Below are 18,610 nucleotides of genomic sequence, written 5' to 3' on the forward strand. Positions count from 1 at the left end.
GAGCAGCTGTGCCCACCTCTGCACACACAGGACACTCAGTGAAGTTACCAGGACTATTGGTGGAACCCAGAGAGTACCCACAGGTGAGCAGTGATAGGGAGTGACACTCCAGTGTGCCTGTGCTACATGACTCATGTATTGCAGAGTCAAAGGAAAATCCACCTCCTGAACACAGGTAGAAAGTCGGGATATTTTACAATGGTTTCAATTTTATTCCTAAAAGGAATGCTAAGGAAGATAGCTCTGCATCAAGTGAGTTCAATCTTGTCCTGTAGGGAATTTACTAAAAGAAGGGAATTATATGAATAAGAGAAGATTGTAGGGAAAGTCATCCCCAACACTCAGGCTGCCAAAGCATTCTTTACTGATGGCAGCAAACAACCTCCTCTAGCTTTTACCTTGGGTATGGAAACTGCATTAAACAAAGACATCATTATATCTTCCATGAACATAAACACATTTTACTTCAGTACCAACTTGTTTCAAGTGTAACAACTTTCATCCAATTATTTTTTTTTAATTACTATTTGCCCTTGAAATGTGCACTTTGAACTTCAGCTTTAGGCTACTATTGCATCTGTACAACCCCAAATCATCTCCAAGCTTCTTTTCAAAAGTAGCAGTCTCATTAGTACCTCAGTCTTCCCACTTAATTATTTAAAAATCCATCCTCATGGAAGGTAAGTTCAAAATACTTATTTTTAATAAACTTCTTTTGATTGGAAACACATAAAAAATATATTAACCTTGGAACAATAAGACAGAGCTTTTTAAATTACCTTGGTTTGATATTAATATAATGTGAGCAAGCGTGACAAAGTTACAGCTGCTGGCCTTCTCATTGCATTTAAATTTATCCATCAAATGCAGACTTCTAGTAAGTTTAGAAAAAGGAAAATTCATTGGCCTAGCAAAGAAAACCAATTTACAGCTGCCAGCTGATCTAAGACACAAAACTGAAACTGCAGCAAGTCCCCCATTCAGCATCCATAACCCCAATTACAACAGAGGACTCAGAATTACTGGAAAAAAACAAATTAGCTGTATTCCAACATTTAGCATTATGAATGGAATTAAACACATGCATGTGTGGGTTCCACGTCCTTGCCACGGTCTTCAGGAGTTGTGTACAACACAGACATGTTACTCCACAAGCTTCTGCAGCCTTTGTTCTTTCCATGCATTTTCCTCCTGGAATATGTGACTGTGAAGGGTAAAAATAAAGCAGAGACTGCTTCTTTAATGTGTGCAAATTTTGGTGAGACAGTTTTATTTGTAATCCAAAATTCCATGCATAAATGTAGCCTAAAAGACCCGATTAGAAATCTTCATTCTGTTCCCGAATGTCATTAAGGAAAGGGACTGGAGAGGAAACTGGTTCACTATGAGGTTCTGGAAGGGAAAAACATCCCATTATGCTTATTTTTCTTATCACTTCACTTCAGACACCTTGCACTGCAGACATCCAAAACTTGTAATCTAGACTGTGTGAAGCCAATAAAGAGAAACAAACTTGGTGTGAATCACTGAGGTCTCTCCAATGATTAAGAACTGAACCAGGCAAATAATTCAGAGGCAGGTGTCTCAAGTCAGATGAGACAGATTCCACTGGTGTGCCTAAAACACACCAAATTACATGAACATGAAATTGCTTTTAGCCTGCCTGGAGTTATTTGTGGGAGCAAAGCTTTCAGGTCCATATTTTCTGGTGGTCCTCTGCACTGTCACTCCTAAAGCCAGCAATGCCCACAGATTTGGAGTGCTGAAAAAAACCTGCAAAAAATTCACTATCTGATTTTGCCACACATTCATGTGCATACAATAACTGAGGTGGGGACGGGGGAGAAACAGAAAATGAATTCTTACAGGCAAAGGCACAGACATGACCATATTTCCTCCATAGACAGCAGGTACATATAGAATACTTGTCCCAGTGTGTGGATCTATCCTTTGAACAGGACTTGGAGATTTCCCCAGATTGGGGTGAGGTCCCAGAGGAGGAGGGGGAGGAGTATATGCTCGGATAGGATTTCCAATTAGAACAGAAGGATTGGGCTGAACTGAAAATAAAAATAAAAGATACATACATACAAAAAAAGAAGATATATACACAAAAAGAACATGAAGATGACCATTTCTTTGGGTTTTTTTCATCCTAACAGCATCTATCTTTATAATGTATGTGTGCAACTCTCTAACAGCATAGGTCTGGTACACTAACAGAAAGCATTAATCAAATCCTGTATTCCATTTCAAAAATTTGAAGAGGCAGAAAATACGAGCTGAGATACAGAGAAACAGGTAGCTGGTAAGTGCATTAATGAAAGAATGTTCCAAACCAATTAAATATGCTGACAGTCAGAGTGGCTGTTAAGCACTGCATCAAAAACTAAAATAACCCTCCTTTTCTAGCAGGGAAGACAAGCTGTAAACTAATACTTTTTCAAATTAATAACAAAATTATTCAGCTGTTGCATGCTACTTTGCAAAGGTATGATCAGGAGTATCTGGCTATATGACAGCACAGTTTACCTTCAAAGTACCTCAGAAAACAGTGCATGCAAAATAATCTCCAAACCCTCTTAGTGCAAATACACTGGTACAGGGTTGCAACAATGAATTTCAAACACAGCCATTTTTCAAAGGCCAACAACTATGTTTGTGTTAAGGCTCCAAAGTCAGTGCACACACCACCTATAAAGGGAGAGCCTTGGAAATATCAAATGTCCACTTAACAGTTTGTGATCTGATTCCCACATGCAAACAACAAGTAAATGCCTTTCAAACAGAGAAGAGACCAGATACTCAATGTATATCAAACTACTGTCAGCTTCACTGGGCTTGGGAATTCCCCCAGGAACTGCGGAGGCACTTACCAATTCCATCAGGTGGGAAATGGTCATTCTGGTTGTGATGATGGACCTTGCCCTTTAAAGGAAAAAACCCAGTAATAGTGATCTTTGCATTCTTATACAAACCAAAGCTTTTTATTTCAAGTGAACATGATAATTAAACATAAAACAGAGTTTGAAAGGAGTCAGCCCAACAGTTTATTCTGACACATTCAGCCATCCAGTTCCACCACCTGACTATGAATTCACAAAGCTGGACATAAAACACCACTAAATCAATTAACCAGTGGGTCATTACAACTCCCTCTGGGAAAACTCTCTCCCAAAGTCTATTTTCAGATGCAAAGAAAGTTACAGCAGATATTTTGATTTTCTTTTCCCACCATTTTATTTCCCACTGTCCCACATCTTTCAGGAGCAGCACCCAGTACCAATGTAACCCTCAGTACTCCTCTGCCATAGCAGCTTTAGTAGAAGAATGATCCATTTTCTGCTCCAGGTTCCAGCTGAAAAACACTGGAGACAAAGGAGCTGCCCCCAGTTTTACTCAGTTGCTCACCCAGCCCCATTAGACATTTGTCTCCCTGCCCCATCTCATTTATCAGCTTCTGGGCTGTGGTTCCTCTGTGACTGCTCCCCAGAAGTACAATACAGGAGAGTAAAGAACCCCAGTGCTCCAGGGAAACTGTTCTTCCTTGGTGAACTGTACGTTAGAAAAGGATTTTAACAGACCTGAGTTATCCCTACTACTTTCTCATGAGTTTGCAGCATCAATTAATTAGTTAATACTCATAAACTGTGAGCACATATTCCATTGCCAGTATGCTCTCAAGTCCTTTGCAGCACAGAAATACTTAATCAGGACCTAAGTATGTTCACAAATTTAAAATAAATCTAAAAACGCTTTGATGCTGCAAAACTTTTCTTGCCCAGGAGATAAGTCTAGGCAGTTTTCCAGCACTCCGAGCAAATTAGTCAGGGTACAAAGACAGGTTGTTTGACAATGTTGACTCATGCATAAACCAGATTAAAGAACTGGTCTCCAAATTCTCCTCTCATTTGAAAAATGAATTATGGAAAAATAAAATAATAATTGCTTTTCATTGCAGCACTTACACAAAGGAAGCCTGTTTATTCAACAGAGAAGGATCCAATCTAAAAACGTGGAGGAGCTACAGCCTTAATCACTCATGGACAGCACACAGCATTTCTGTATCTGTTACAATGTCAGAGGCAAGCAGCATGTGCAGAAGTCTGACAAACCTCTGTTCTAACCTGTCAGACCTGTATTTATAGGTGCCATATTTTTAAAACTGAAATACCAAATAATGATGTAAGTTTGTAAGAAAATAATGATGTAAGTTTGTAAGAGGAGCTGTCCTCTCAGTGGGAGCTTCAGCACGTCCCTGTATGAGATTGGTAAATGAAAGTCAACTGGGGCCACCTGGAAGTTGGGGAAGGGAGTTGCTGCCTTTCTTTTTTCTTTTTCTCTTCACAGTTTTGACAGTTCAATGATTTTTTAATAGTCTGTTACTAACTCAATTGTTACCATTTCTCAAAGATTTTCACACCAAGGCTCATGTCCCCACCCATCTCCAAATACCTAAACCTACCCTAGAACTGATGGTGACTGACACCACTGGAGCACAAATACACTCAGTTTCCTCTAAAAATTCACTCTACCTTTGGAATATAAAAATCCACATGACATAAAGGCACTCAGAGGAAGCCCAGACCAAGATTTGGGTGACTGCACCCAAGATTTGGGTGAGGCAGTCAACAGCTTCATCATTCCTTGGATCCCCCTTTAGTCAACAAACGGGAGTAGAGAGTTCTGGAGAGATTTATTCCAACCTGTAGTCCTCACTGACTGCAGGAAATGTCTGGGATGATGATGCATCCTGATTTAAGTGCCTGAATCCAGACCAAAAGCTGGCAGGCAGCAAGTGGGAGGTAGGAAAGTTGTAAACTCAGAGCTTAGTTTACTGTACGTGAACTACCCTGAGGGAAGCTCCGAGTTCTGGAAACTTTCCCTTTCCACATCATCACCTTTAATAAAGGCTGCCCCCATCCAACTCCGACATTCCTGCCTCACTCCCATGCCCAGCCAAGCCACACAAACACAGGAGAAGGCAATGCCCTCACACAGTTCCACGCTGGCTGTTTGCCTCTCAGACAGAGAAGACTGAAACGTATTTCCTTCTTTAAAATATAAACAGCAAAGGGGTTTTTAATGTCCCTACATAAATCCAGGAGCAATTCTGCTGAATAAGAAGGTGCTGTTTGTACAAAATCACATGTGAAAGACAAGCCCTGCCTTGCACAAGGTCCATAAACTCACCACAAAACATGGTACTGGAGACTGTTCTTATTTTTTTGCTAGGTTCTAATCCTTCATTTTTAATGTTAAATACTGTACTAGGATGTCTAAAATAAGCAAAACCAACCATCTGCTTTCAAAACTCAAGCAAAGGGAAATGTATCCCTGATCCCAGCCGTATTCTCAGTGTATTTGATTATTACCTGCTCACTGCTCTGCTGTTACTGCACACACTCACTACCTCTCAATGGCATTCAGAGGGAAGATTTTATTTAGACTTATGATATAGGTGGTTTAAACACTTCACATCTCAAGCTGAAAACACAGCACTGGCAATCTGAACAGCACAAGGGCTTAGTTTGCCAACAAACTAAAGAAAAATAAACAGAGCTTTCTACTTACAAGACTCTCCCCAACACTCACTCCCCTTTTTTTAACGTGTACTATACCTGCATTTTCAAATACTTTTTTTTTTTTCATTTAGGAAACTAGAAGTATTAATAATGATGCTCTATTATTAAGGAAAAGACTGAAGAGCTCATGAAAAACGAGAGTGCAGCAGTGGCTTTAAAAGACAATTTTGTAATTTCTGGTTTTCTATAAACCCAGTGTTTTGACACATGACTAGAAGCTTTAGAAATCTGGTGTTTGTTTCAGAAAGTAATGCATCTTGATGAAGAAACCAAATGTTCTCACTTACAAGCTCCCTTTTAGGAAGGACTGCCAAAGGGAAGGCTTTCCTTTTTGTATCAAAAAAACCTGTCGTAAAAATTTCATTTCAATGATACAGCCTGGAACAAAAATGCAAAGCTATGGGAAATACTTATGCAGTTCTTCCTTCCTGTACACTGAGTTCATCACAAAGCTGACAACCTGCATTTCAGCTCCACTTCTAAACATAGTTTAATTAAACTACAACCCAAATGATTTTGATATAAACTACAAAGAACTATTAAAATAGAATTCATTACTAATATATTACCCCCCAAGAAAGCTCGAAAATTTAGTGTTGTTCTTTACCATCCGAAGGAAGCTATGTATTTTCATCACTTCTTCACCTGCTTTTATTAAAAGAGCTGATGAAATTACCACTCAGAGGTAATTTTATCTCTCTGCCCTCTTGATGCTAATGAAATTTGGTCTTCTGAATGACATTATCACTGAGCTAATCTATGCAATAAACCAGTTTACAACATATTTTTAATTACATCAAAAAATTATCTTACGTAACTTAAGTCCTTGAATTTTAAACGTGATTTTAGACCAAACCAAATCCCTTCTGGCTATTATTTTGTTGGCTTCTTTATTCCTTGTCAGTTTCTGTATCAACCTGGTGTTTCTTGAGGTACAGTCAGAGCACAGCTTGGGATAGGGATTGGCTCTTGCTCAGAGGGTTTCGTCTGATTTATCTAAACCCTGAGGTTCCATGGCTGAAGTTCTCCACGGTCACTGCAACACTGCCAAGGTGTGTTTTAATAAGGAAACAAGGCTTGGACTACCCCTAGCTATACTGCTAAAAACTTCATGATAATACAAGTCTGGAGGTTTCACTTGAAAATGCTGAGGATCCCTCTGGAATTTGCATTCACCTCTGATTGCATTGATGCAATTTTAAAACAAACAGCTTGTTCCATAAACCTTTTATGTTCTTTCTCTACGTTCACTTCCAGTTTCTGACAGAACCATCACCAGTAACACTTTACCTTTGGAGGTGACTGCTGCTGTTTGGTGGGATTGGCTGAGTGCTGATGCCGGAGAGCTCGGGGGATGAACTCAGGGGCCAGAGGGTTCAACACGTAAGTTTTCTTTAACTCCAGAGCTTCCAGCTGAGCTTTGATCTGCTCAAATGTGATGCCATGAAGACTTTCGTTCTCGTGACACAGGGCAATAAACCTTTCCCAGAATTTCCTATGGAAACGATTTTTACAAACAGTGAGGAAGACTCAGTGGTGATTGTTAAAATAAAAACAGATTTAATGTAACTGTGGGACACTTATTTTTTGTGTGTGCACAGTTTACACACCAAGCCATCCACCCTGAACCTGCTCCCTGCAGCTGAACCCCACAGCACAGTGCAAAGCTCCCCAGCCATTTCAAATGGACACACAGGGCTGTCCATGCGCATCAGATCACAGCACTGGCTGGGTACCACATCTAATATTAATAGCATGGACAGCTCCAACTCGGAATTTTTTCCTAGAAAACCAAAAACAGCGAATTCAATGTTTAAAATTCTGGAATGTATGTGATTTAAGGCATTTATTGAAGCTCAGTCACGGGAATTATACAGATTCTCAGTCCTAGATGATGTCACGAACATTCTCTGAATTTAGGCAGATCATTCAGTGTAACAAATACCAAAGCTGAGATATACCCTCAAAACTACTCTTATGAAACACTTCAGAAGCACATGAAAATTAACATTTTGGGCAGTTTCTAGAGATTGAGATCCTCTGGTAGAAAACAAGCAAAACCATAAATTCTAGTGCATGTCAGATTTTTCTGCAACATATAGAAGTATTTTCGAGATAGAAAGACAACCATCAGGTGACACACAACTTGTCTACAAAAATTCTGTTTCCAACTTTTTGAAGGATGGAGGGGTTATTTAAACCATGTAATAAGAGAACATTCCTCCCTGTCTTCTGCTTTCTCATGACATGTCTTTCTACTGCTTTAAAAAAAAGGTCTTTTTTTTTTTTTTTGATAACATCCACAGCAGGATCTATACGAAAACTTTACATTTATGATTTTTTTTAACCTCAAAGGAACTTTTTGGGTGAAGTCACTGAAACTTAAAAGGTATTTAAATAAGGTCTGAAGATGTCACATTAAAAAAAACCCAACAAACCTGACTGAGCTGTCTCTTTCAAAAATATCAAGAGTAAAGGTGTGCTTGACTATAACTCCTGCTTGTTCACCCTTCAGTAATAAGGTCTGGCCTATCAGCAAGCCCTGTTCTTTCCCCAAAACCTGTAAAATGAGAGATTGCTGCACACTAACTTTAATAGCAGTGTCACATTTTGCTGAGTAGCTGACTTTGTGAGAAAGAACAAACTTCTGTCTTGCAAGAATGCTGTGATGCTAGTGATGTTTTTAAGAATTCAAAATAGTTTTCCCTAAAAGCCCATTTCTGTTGTGATTTTATAGAGGCAAGAAATGCTCTTTCAAAATTCAAGATGCAAGTTGGCCCTTTTTCTCCATTTTGCACTAAGGCAAATAGATCTTGCAAGGTTTTAAAAAAACAAAATTAAATGCATCACTGGGATGCTTTAATGATGGAATTCCCTCTGATTAATCAATTCTGTCACCAAACCTACTGCCAAGTACCACAAATCCACTGAGACTCATCCACTTTTGCTCAGAATGCTGAGAATGCCCAAAGCAGTCTCTCTACACATGGAACACTTGTTCTGGGGTGTAAGAACAGGGAATAAAACCCTGCTGTCTCTGTTTGAGTGTGCTTGGGAGTTTAAAGGGGGTGTCTGCCAAAACAGCCCTGTCTAGTCCAGTTGGAGCACACAGGAATGTAATGATTACCCTGGGCATACTTCACAAAGCTCTCTACAACTATCATTACAGTCTTGACTCATTTTGACAGGTATTAGAATATTTATAAAATTCAAGTACACTCTAAACTTTTTTGAGGTCTGTTTTTCCTAACGAAATGTCACTTCTTTCAGACTTCTCTACTCCTGTTGTACTAAAAAAGAACCATCTTCCCAGCAGCCTCCCTGAGCCCCTCCAGCACTATTTCCAAAGAGTGAATGTTCAATTATTCAGTGAAACAAGACAATGGTGTATTAAAGGAAAAGCTTGAGATACATCTTAATAAAGTTTCAGTGTTCCTTGTTTCTTAATTATCTTTTAGTTTCACAATTTGGAACAGCTCTACGTCTATAAACAGCTGCTGGTCTTCAAAATGCAAACTCAATCCTTAACTGTCAGCACTGTAATTTATTTACCATGCTGACAGCCTATATTTTTATTTTATTAAGTTTTTGCACGCCCTATTTCAGATATTTTGTAGGAGCACTTGGGAGGCACAGGGGCTCTTTGTCATCAGCTCATATAAACCAGCCCATGCCTAAAAAACCCAACCAGGTAAAGGTAAAAATGAACTAAACCCACAATAACTACTTCTCTGTCAAGAAGATGTTAGAAGCCATTTAAAGCAGATCACTACATTCATGTACAGATACTCCTGATGTGGCCCCAAGCAGGGAAATGGTGAAATTCAGGTTATATTTCATACATACAGTAAACAAAGGTTTGAGTTCCATTTGGCTTTTTCAACTCTAATCTTTGAAAACCACGTCTCTTTTCAATACAGTAGAAGAAGCACTGCTCAGGAAACTAGAACACAACATAGATATAACAACTAACATGTATTTTTAGCTTTATTTTAATAATGTAGTCAGTGCACTGTTTCCTCTCTTCGAGAATAAGCTGCAGGGTTTATCTCTGATCATCTCAAAATTTCAGCTCTTCCATCAAAAAAAAACCCTTTGAAGAACAAGAACTTGGAACCCTTAACGTGTTTACATATCTCAGCATTTTTCACATTTCTTCACTTAGGTCTATAAAATGTAAATTCACTCAAATCTTAACGAGTTTTTTCCGAGTGTCATAAAGACCTATCAAAACACAAATAATGTTTCTCAAATCTTCTACCATCCTACAACTGCCATAATATTCAACTTTAGAATACCACATTACATCACAATTTTAAACTCCGAATTACACATCAGTTTTATTTGTGCATAAAATTGTAACAGGTATACAACAAAACCCTACTAGAAAGTAAAATGAAGTATCTTCAATTGTTACTGTAAAGTGAAAATTTGACCAACTATAAATATGTGAGAACACCGTTTATCAATGACCAGGTATAGCTAACTCACACTTTTTCCCCGTTATCCATGATGACATCCATAATTTTCCTAAATCCATCAGTCACTGATAAACACATTCTCTAGTACCCTTAAGCCCTGATTAACTAAGGAACATAGACAAAGTACCTGCATCTTCCAATGGAACATAAAGCAATAGGATCTCCCACCACAGCTACCAAGGATTGTGCTCTTGTAATGGCAGTGTTGAGAAGTTTGTAATTCGACAGAAAACCGTAATCCAAGTCTTCTGTTGAATCCTCCAGTAACTGCTCTTTCCTTTTAATTGGAGTTTGCTTATGTTTGCATGTATGCCGTGTTCGTACTGTGCTGAGGAACAAAACTCTGAACTGTTTTCCTAAAATGAAACAGAAAACATCTCTGAGATAATTGTTGCCATTTCTGCTCATCCCACGATCAGACCACTGCCCTTGCCAGCCAGATTTCACGCCTAGATTTTCTGAACTCATAGCTACCCTTCACATGAAGAGCTTTATGCAAGAATAATTAAGATTTAAAAATTTTAGAAGATGCGTATTTCATTACAAGAATATTTCCTCTTCAAAAAACTTACGTTTTCACCTTGATATTAATCCCTCCTGAACTTTCTGAAATGTTAATTATCATTACAGCATTGCCAGTCAGTCAATAGCAAATCTTGAATTTATTTATTCTACCTTTAAAAAAAGTTCTGGACATTTTTGATTCATATTTTAAAATTTCTCAAATACATGAATATCCACCATGAAAAAACAGAGCAAACCACTCACTGTCACTTGGTTACTTTATCATCTGCCTTTGTTTGTTACTGAACTAGAAGTGCAACCTAGCAACAGGCTATGCCTACATAAAATCCTTGTTATCAGTGTGATTTCAGGAAGAAACACCTAAATTTTTAGACTCCTTACAGTTTATTCCACAGGTGGAAAAGAAATCAGCAAAACACTTTGAGGCTAAAGTTCTGTTACATTTGTATTTGGAACTGTAAAATCCATCAGTCTGTTAAAAATGTTAAAATTATGTCAAAAATCTCATTTTTCACAATTTTCACTCCATTTATTTTTTAAATAAGGTTGAACTTAATTCTGAGAAAAGATAATGTCCATGAGTTTATAGTCAACGTTGGAGCAACATCTGTGTCACAGCTCTCCTTTTGCTTCCATTGCTTTAGGATAATTTTAATAAGTTATTATTGCAGCAGACACATTTCCCCCTTGCTCGGCCCAGCTCTGGGGCCCAGCACTGCTCCTCACCTTGAACGTTGAGTACTCTCTCCACGCTAACGTCCGAGAGGCGCTTCTTGCGCAGCTCAGCGCGGATCCGGAACACCTGATCGGCATACGGGGTCACCACCCCGATGCTGCCGTCGTCCAGCTTGCCCCAGGCCACGGGCCACTTCCTCCTCAGCTCCTCCACACGCTCCACCACTTCAAACACCTTAGAAGAAAGGCAAGATTCTTAGAAGTTATGCCCCACTGAGCATCACTCTTTGATATGGAAAAGGAATTTGAACTTTAAAGCTCTGAAACACTTACATGACACAGCGTTACACAAGCAATGACACCACTGCATCCTACAGTGATACTCTAAAGTATCATGTATTAAAACAATGTATTCACTATACAGCCCCCTTTTTTAGCTTGAAGTAAGTTTTCCCACAAAAGTCACTGTTAAAATTACAAACTCCAAAATTACAGTAATAATCTTAATTTTCATTCTTAGGTTCTTATGAAAACATCAAGTGCACTAGGAGCCTTCTTGCAATACTTAATCTTATTAATTATTAATACTTAATCTTATTTCTGTAAGTAAATGTACTGCCTAAATAGCTATAATTTTATTTTTCTTCTGGATTTCATATATATGTCATCTTAGAGTCTGATAACTCTAGACACAGAGTCCGTATACCAGAGGACAATCATTTCCCATTCCAGAGGATACCATTGGGAGCTTCAGATTATTCATCAACTGCTAGTTCATCTCTGTGAAATACTATGAAATGTGCTGCCTGAGAAGACTAATGTGTAATAAAACCTGAAAACCTCCTCCTGTGAGGATACAGCCTCAAAGTAATGTCCTGCCAGAGCAGCTCATTTCAACACACCAGAGGTACTGCACTGCAAAAGGCATTTCTGAGTAACTTTACAGGTTTGTGATTCCTTTTCTTTTTTTAAATTTATATTCAATAAATATTTCTTCAGCTATTTAAAGCATAATTGATGATGTAGTTTTCCTACAGCATCACAAATGCAAGCTCAGCCTCTTAAAGAAAAAAAAATCTGTTGACCCTTAAAAAGTCACAAATAGTTTATTTTTGGCAATTTTAGAGGACAGTGAAAATATGGGACTGTTTTTAAGCAAGTCCTGAATATTTTTGTGACATCAATTCTTGTATTTAAAATTCCAGCTCTACTGACAAAGGATATTAGAATAAACTTTGATATCTATAAAAACCATAGCACAAAAATAATGATCTTTTGTAGGTATTTGGGCAAGATTCTCTGAAAGTATATAGCTTCTGGGTGTGTATTTAGAATTAATACCACATAGGAAAATTTTAAAATGAAGACCAACAAGGGAAAGTGTATTTCCCAGATTAATTCTTAATATAGGCATCAATGAACCCCAAGATGTCCCAATGCAAAACATCCATTAAAGGTCAAACTGAAAAAATCTCCTTCATCATCTAATTTCAGTTTTTCCTGTTGGTGTTTAAGGAGCCGCTGTCCTTCATTTCTGCCTGTGGCTATTAATGACTCACAGTTTTCAGACAGTTACTTGGCCACTGAAGTTATTTTTAGGTATTTTACAACTTTTTTTAAATGGCAAAGTAATCCAAGTAGATTAACGAAAGCAGTCAGGTGTCCAGAAGTCATTGGAGCTTCTTATTTAGGAAGGTATTTTAACACAGCAAAGAACGTTTAACAAGCACAGCATAAGAACAACAAACAGGTTTCAAATTGTGCATCAGATGAACCACACTATGATCAGCAAAAGGAAACAGACAGCTCTGCAGTGCTTCATAACAAGCACTAACCAGAAATTCCTCCTAAACTTACAAAAATTTCTGCTATTTCTTTGATTTTCTCTCCCTCCCCTAACTGAAGGTGACTGGAAAAAGGCATCTTCCACTATGAAAAGCGTTATCGAGTCAGAACGTGGGAGGTGGGTGCTGCTGTATGTGTTTGTTTTTGTGGGCTTGGGTTGTTCATTTTTTTAAAACACAAGGGAAGGAATGAGAATGAAAGTAATTTTTGAAGAATACCAATAAATCTATGTGAAACAAACAGATTGAGAGTAAGTTTTCACCTAAAAGAATCTCATCTGCACATTATCAGTTAGACACTGATCCTAAACATATTAAAGCAAATGTGAAATGTTACTCTAGAGGACTCTTATCTGAGTGGGAACATTTCTACAACAGTTAAAGAAATCTAAGTTTTACTTCAAATTACAGTTACTCTCAGTTGCTAAGATGCATCTATCAGAATGTCACATAAATTATCAGGAAAGACATCCTGAAGAATGAGACTGAGAGAATGAGATGTGGCTTATAATTTGCAAAGAAAGAAGGTAAATTACTGGAAATATTTACTACAATTGCAATTTTCATTACATCATGTTTAGCAAATTCCATGTTCCCCTCTCCTAGTAGAGGACAATTTATGTCTTCCACCCACACTGAGCATAAACCAGTAAATTTGGCGGAGTGAAGCTTTAAGAAAACAATCAATAGTAAAAGCAAAGAAGAGTTACCTCTGCATTATTGTAAAAAGCTGTACTATTTTTTTCTTGCACATCTTCTCCACGTGCTGTGAAGAAAGTCAAAGGGTAGAAATCTTTGTGTGCTGGCTGCTTTCCACTCGCCATCAATTTGCCTTCATAGAAAAGTTCGGATGTGTAACTGTAACGAGGCAAAACAGGGTAAAATGTGCAGTCTACGCATGAGCTCACTGATAAAATATGCAAATCTCCCGGATGCAATATGCAACCACAAAATACTTCGTAAGGAAAACAGAACCACTGATTACTATTCAGCATCTTCAAATGATTACTCTGAACTGATATTTCCCTACTACAGACACAGCAGAAGGCACTAAAAATATGCTTCTCCAACACTTTCTCTACAAAGACTGTTTTTTCTTCTCATCTAAAGCTCAACAAAGTTATGAACATTCTCACTGATGTTTCACTCAGAAGTTCTGATGGCTGGAAGCTGGGCAAAAAGAACACTTGCTGTCTGGCACTGGTTATTCCCTAGGCTGGACAATGAGCTTGCTCATGTCAGTTAAGAGTTATTGGACTTGGAAGATACATTTACTACAGATTTCATGTGCACTGAGCATGACGCAGGCCAAGCGTTCAGATGTCAACCAAGCCTTTCATCTGTGACTTCTACTCCAGGCTGATCTATGTTGCTAGAGACCAGAAACACAACCAGAACAGAGTTCCTCTGCTGGCAGCAGCCACTCCAGCAGCTGGCTGACTGAAAAAGAAATGAGGCAAGAACTCCTTCATGGTGAAAAGCAGGAAGGAACAAGACAAACTGAATGGAATGAGGCAAAAAGGCAGCAAGGAGAGACTGCAGAGTGCTGTAAATCCTGTATGCTATTGCACAGCAGAGATGAACTAATGCACTGGCTTCCAGTAATTAGTGAATTTTGGTGTCATCTAACTTTCCAATGCTCAGCCTCCAACCTTAATATTCTTCAGATATCACTCAGAGGCTGCAATAACCTGAGTACAGCCTGACATGAAGACAACCAGAGCAGTAGACTGTGCAGCTGGTGGGTCCATTGAGTTCTTCCAGGATTCCAGTTATTGCAGCTTAAGATGGAAATAGCTGCTCATGGAAAAGCCACAGAAATTTGTCTGAGACCAAATCACCATTAAAGCACTGCAGCCCACCCCTGACCTGAACTGGCTTACCCTGGACAACCCTGAAGAACATTGGACTCCTCTGTGGGTTGGGTTGCAGCAGTCAATCCACAGCACCCAGGGGGCAAAACTAACCATTTCTTCTGCAAATTAACTTTTAGTAATGAGATCTCATTAAACAAGAAATTTTTTCTGTATGGGCTGTTTTTTCCAATTACAGCTCCAAAGTCAGGCTGAACTAATGGCATGCTCTTTCCTCAGTTTCTCACGGTGTCTCTACTTCAGTGAGGTAAAGATGATTAATGAGCCCTTCATCTTCCTACACTTCTGTCCTAAGTGTCATGGTCCCACTTGTCAGGGGAAATTCCACATTATACAAAAAAGGAGACTTGAGACATCTCCTAAAGGGACCACCACCATGAGAGTGTTCAGCTGGTTTCACCTCACACAGCAACACTTCCCAGTGGAATTGGGCACACTGGACTTTTACCAGAGAGCCAACCAGCCCCAGTGGTGTTTCTGCATCCTCACCTCAGTGTTCAACACAGTGGATCTTTCTTGGAACTCCCTGTCTGAACTCCAGCTGCTGAAGTGAATTTTCATGATCTTTCTGAAGCAAATGACATGGAAGTGATCTCTAAAGAAAAGCTGAAACGATCCCTTCCTTTACAGATGTTCTCTCATTTCAAACTCAGAAACTCAAGCAATGTGTAAGAAATTTAGCAGCACTCAGCCTATAATTACAAAGTCCATAAAGTGAAGACAGATCAAGCTGTGTAAAAAAATATTTTACATTCTCACTTTAGATTCCCCAGAGCACTTAAATATTTCTGCTTTTGCTTTGAACACAGTGATAACCTAATTAGTATGACTGGATACCAACATAATATTCCTCAGTACATATCTGAGCCAGGATTTAAACTTTAGCATTTTTCCCCATGATTGCACTTATTCTTTCCAGCACAGCTCATAGATGAGCTCATTACACTGGCAGCCACTAGTTTATCATAGCAGAAAAATGCAAACCCACTGATTAATGTGTCTCGAAAGAAGTAATAAAAGATGTCAACAGTAAAGAAATATGCTCAAAATTTGACCTATTTTTCCCATTCACAGTTGTATATCCATATGTTCCTTACATTGCCCACAGCTTACCATTCCAAGATAACCCACCCCAGTAAATCTAAAACTCTGAAATGGTTCAAAGAAGCACAGAGCCTATACAATAGACTGCACAGTGGTTAAAAAGGGAAAGTTGGCTCTTCTTTGGTTTAGTGCGCAAGCAGCCAAAGCATCTCCACCTGAATGAAGGGGTCTGTCCCTCTGGCATCTGCTCTAGGAGACCAAATTACAACACAAAATTGCTAATTAACTTTGAAACAACTAAGATTTCATGACAGAGACACTTCAGCTGTGCTTGGCTCTTTTGTTCACTCACAGCAGTCAGAAGAAGCACATGATACAGTGAAAAAGTTCACACCTACTTGATGATTGCTTCATGGGAGCGATAGTTCTCACACAGCAGGATCCTGCATGGGAATTCTGCAGGGTAGTGCTCGTAGAGTCGGTCAAGCAAGGAAACATGAAGGTTTCTCTCCCTGGCAAATTCACTGTAGACAAAAGGACTGAGCTGTAATAGACACACACACACAAAGAAAATGTAACTAAATAGGTGGACTTGGAATTTCATGCTCCCAACATATGTATTTTGCATCAAACCAAAAATAAAACCTTCCTTTTACTGTACATTCATAGTTGGAAGACACAGACCACGGCTATTCCACAGAAATGCTCCTTCCTACCAGCAAAGTGACAATAGACCAGCATGGTCTTAAAGGAACAATAAAATATTCAATAACTATGCAAAGAGACCTTGTATTTAAGTTCAACACTCCAAACTGTGTTTAGAATGACTTTACACCATTATTCTGACAACCACTTTTACAATTAAGTTATTACCACAAATAGTACAGATCAGAAAATAAAGAATTTTTAATACTATTTTAAAAGTTAAATAGAAATGTTGTTGAAAAAACAGAAACCCAGTGACCTATTTTCTGTTACACTAAACTCCTACTGGGCTTGTTTAACAATAAAACCAGCATCTATTACAGTAGTAAAAATAGAACCAAAAATGATGAAAAACAGATTTTTAAAATACAATTTCAAAGTGTAGAAATAAATCCAATCTATTTTGTCATTCTGAATTCATATGATTCAGATTCTGAGTTTCACTTCAGCTAAATATTAGTTTCTGAAATTTAAATACTGGACACCTGATCGGGGATCTTCTGGAAGACCCTGAGCTATAGAGCAGCCTGGGACACACAAGCCCAGTCAAGACTTCATCCACCCAGTTGGGCTGATGAGATCAAGCCTGAAGTAAGAATTCCAAACTCTTGAGAAGCACTTTTGAGAGCAATATTCAAAAAGCACTGCCTCAGCCCTTGGCATTACTAATATCATGACTTTAAATGAGCCAGCAGTATTAAATCATAGGTGGCAACACCATTCTAAGTTTGTTACTGTACCAAAGCAAACATCCACTCTACTGCTACTGTGAGATGTGAAGAGAATTAAAGGCTAATCTATAAAAACAAATAAATCTGGCCTAAATCAATAAAGCAAGTAAAGCTGACTTTTCCAAGCATGCTTTCCTATGCCTACAGGCTGCAAAGTGACAGGCATAATCAGTGTTTCAAACTCTCCACACCAAGCAGCTCCCAGGCACTTTGTAGAAACATAAAAGCACTGGCTAGTTTCAGTTTCCCATTTTTCACTTGTTCAAATCTTCACCAGATTAGATGCTTCTAATAAAAATGTGAAGTTCTCTAAACCCTAATTCTCCATATTCTTGAATTCTTTTAAGAATCAACAGGGGAATACCAGTCATAAACTCCTGACTATAATAACTATCACCATATCTTACTCAAATAACATCCCTGGAATTCTCCTTGGCTTCCCCATCTATTATATGATTTGGTGCAGATAAACAAATATATAAATAAAAATATGATACATATGCACTTCATACTCAAAAATTCCATAGCTCTTACCTGCATGTGGTCTCCAGCCAAGACAATTCTTGTGTTTTTATTAGCTAATGCTAGAGGCATAATAGTTTCACACTCCATAGCTTGAGCAGCTTCATCTAACAGAATGTGTGTAAAAAACCCTGTAAAACAGAGATATCAGCAAATAAATGCAACTTGAAATATGATAAAATGAACACTGATACAAAACAAAAACTTGAACTTAACATTCTGTATTCTGACAGTAACCGAAACTAGAATAAAAAAAAATGTACGATTACACAAATTAATTCCTAGCAACTACTGAAAATTACATAAACAATTTTCAAACCCATCAAATGACCAACAGTGGTCACCTGGTTGCCAGTGACATCAGCAGGAGCAACCCAGGTCTGCCTCTTTCTTATGATACACATGAAATTAAACATGTGTTTTATCTGAGCCCTCCTTACACCAAGAGGAAATGTCTCTTGGCAGACCATCCTTCAAGAGGTTTCTCACATCTGAAAGTCATTTCACCACCATGAGACTTGAAGAGCTTTGTACAGTGACAATGACAAGGAATTCCTCATGTACTTGAGTCCTATTAACTATTTTATGTACTAAATTTCCCATTAAAATTGCACACAAACCTGA

At 38.4% G+C, this 18,610-nt stretch overlaps 1 protein-coding gene across 3 annotated transcripts in view; it reads right to left on the reverse strand.

Annotated features, from left to right (window-relative positions):
* The window catches only part of HELZ (helicase with zinc finger), an 86,001-nt gene that overhangs the window by 13,366 nt on the left and 54,025 nt on the right, over positions 1 to 18,610 (reverse strand). For all 3 annotated transcript variants that reach the window (XM_032128854.1, XM_032128853.1, XM_032128855.1), the window contains 8 exons: positions 17,999 to 18,117; positions 16,427 to 16,572; positions 13,821 to 13,968; positions 11,318 to 11,501; positions 10,194 to 10,422; positions 6,876 to 7,080; positions 2,877 to 2,928; positions 1,867 to 2,060 (listed from right to left, as the gene is read on the reverse strand). In XM_032128854.1, the coding sequence (XP_031984745.1) occupies positions 1,867 to 2,060; positions 2,877 to 2,928; positions 6,876 to 7,080; positions 10,194 to 10,422; positions 11,318 to 11,501; positions 13,821 to 13,968; positions 16,427 to 16,572; positions 17,999 to 18,117 (1,277 nt within the window). The remainder of the gene's footprint in view (positions 1 to 1,866; positions 2,061 to 2,876; positions 2,929 to 6,875; positions 7,081 to 10,193; positions 10,423 to 11,317; positions 11,502 to 13,820; positions 13,969 to 16,426; positions 16,573 to 17,998; positions 18,118 to 18,610) is intronic.

Source organism: Corvus moneduloides, chromosome 19 (genome assembly GCF_009650955.1).
Source record: "Corvus moneduloides isolate bCorMon1 chromosome 19, bCorMon1.pri, whole genome shotgun sequence".
Taxonomy (NCBI): domain Eukaryota; kingdom Metazoa; phylum Chordata; class Aves; order Passeriformes; family Corvidae; genus Corvus; species Corvus moneduloides.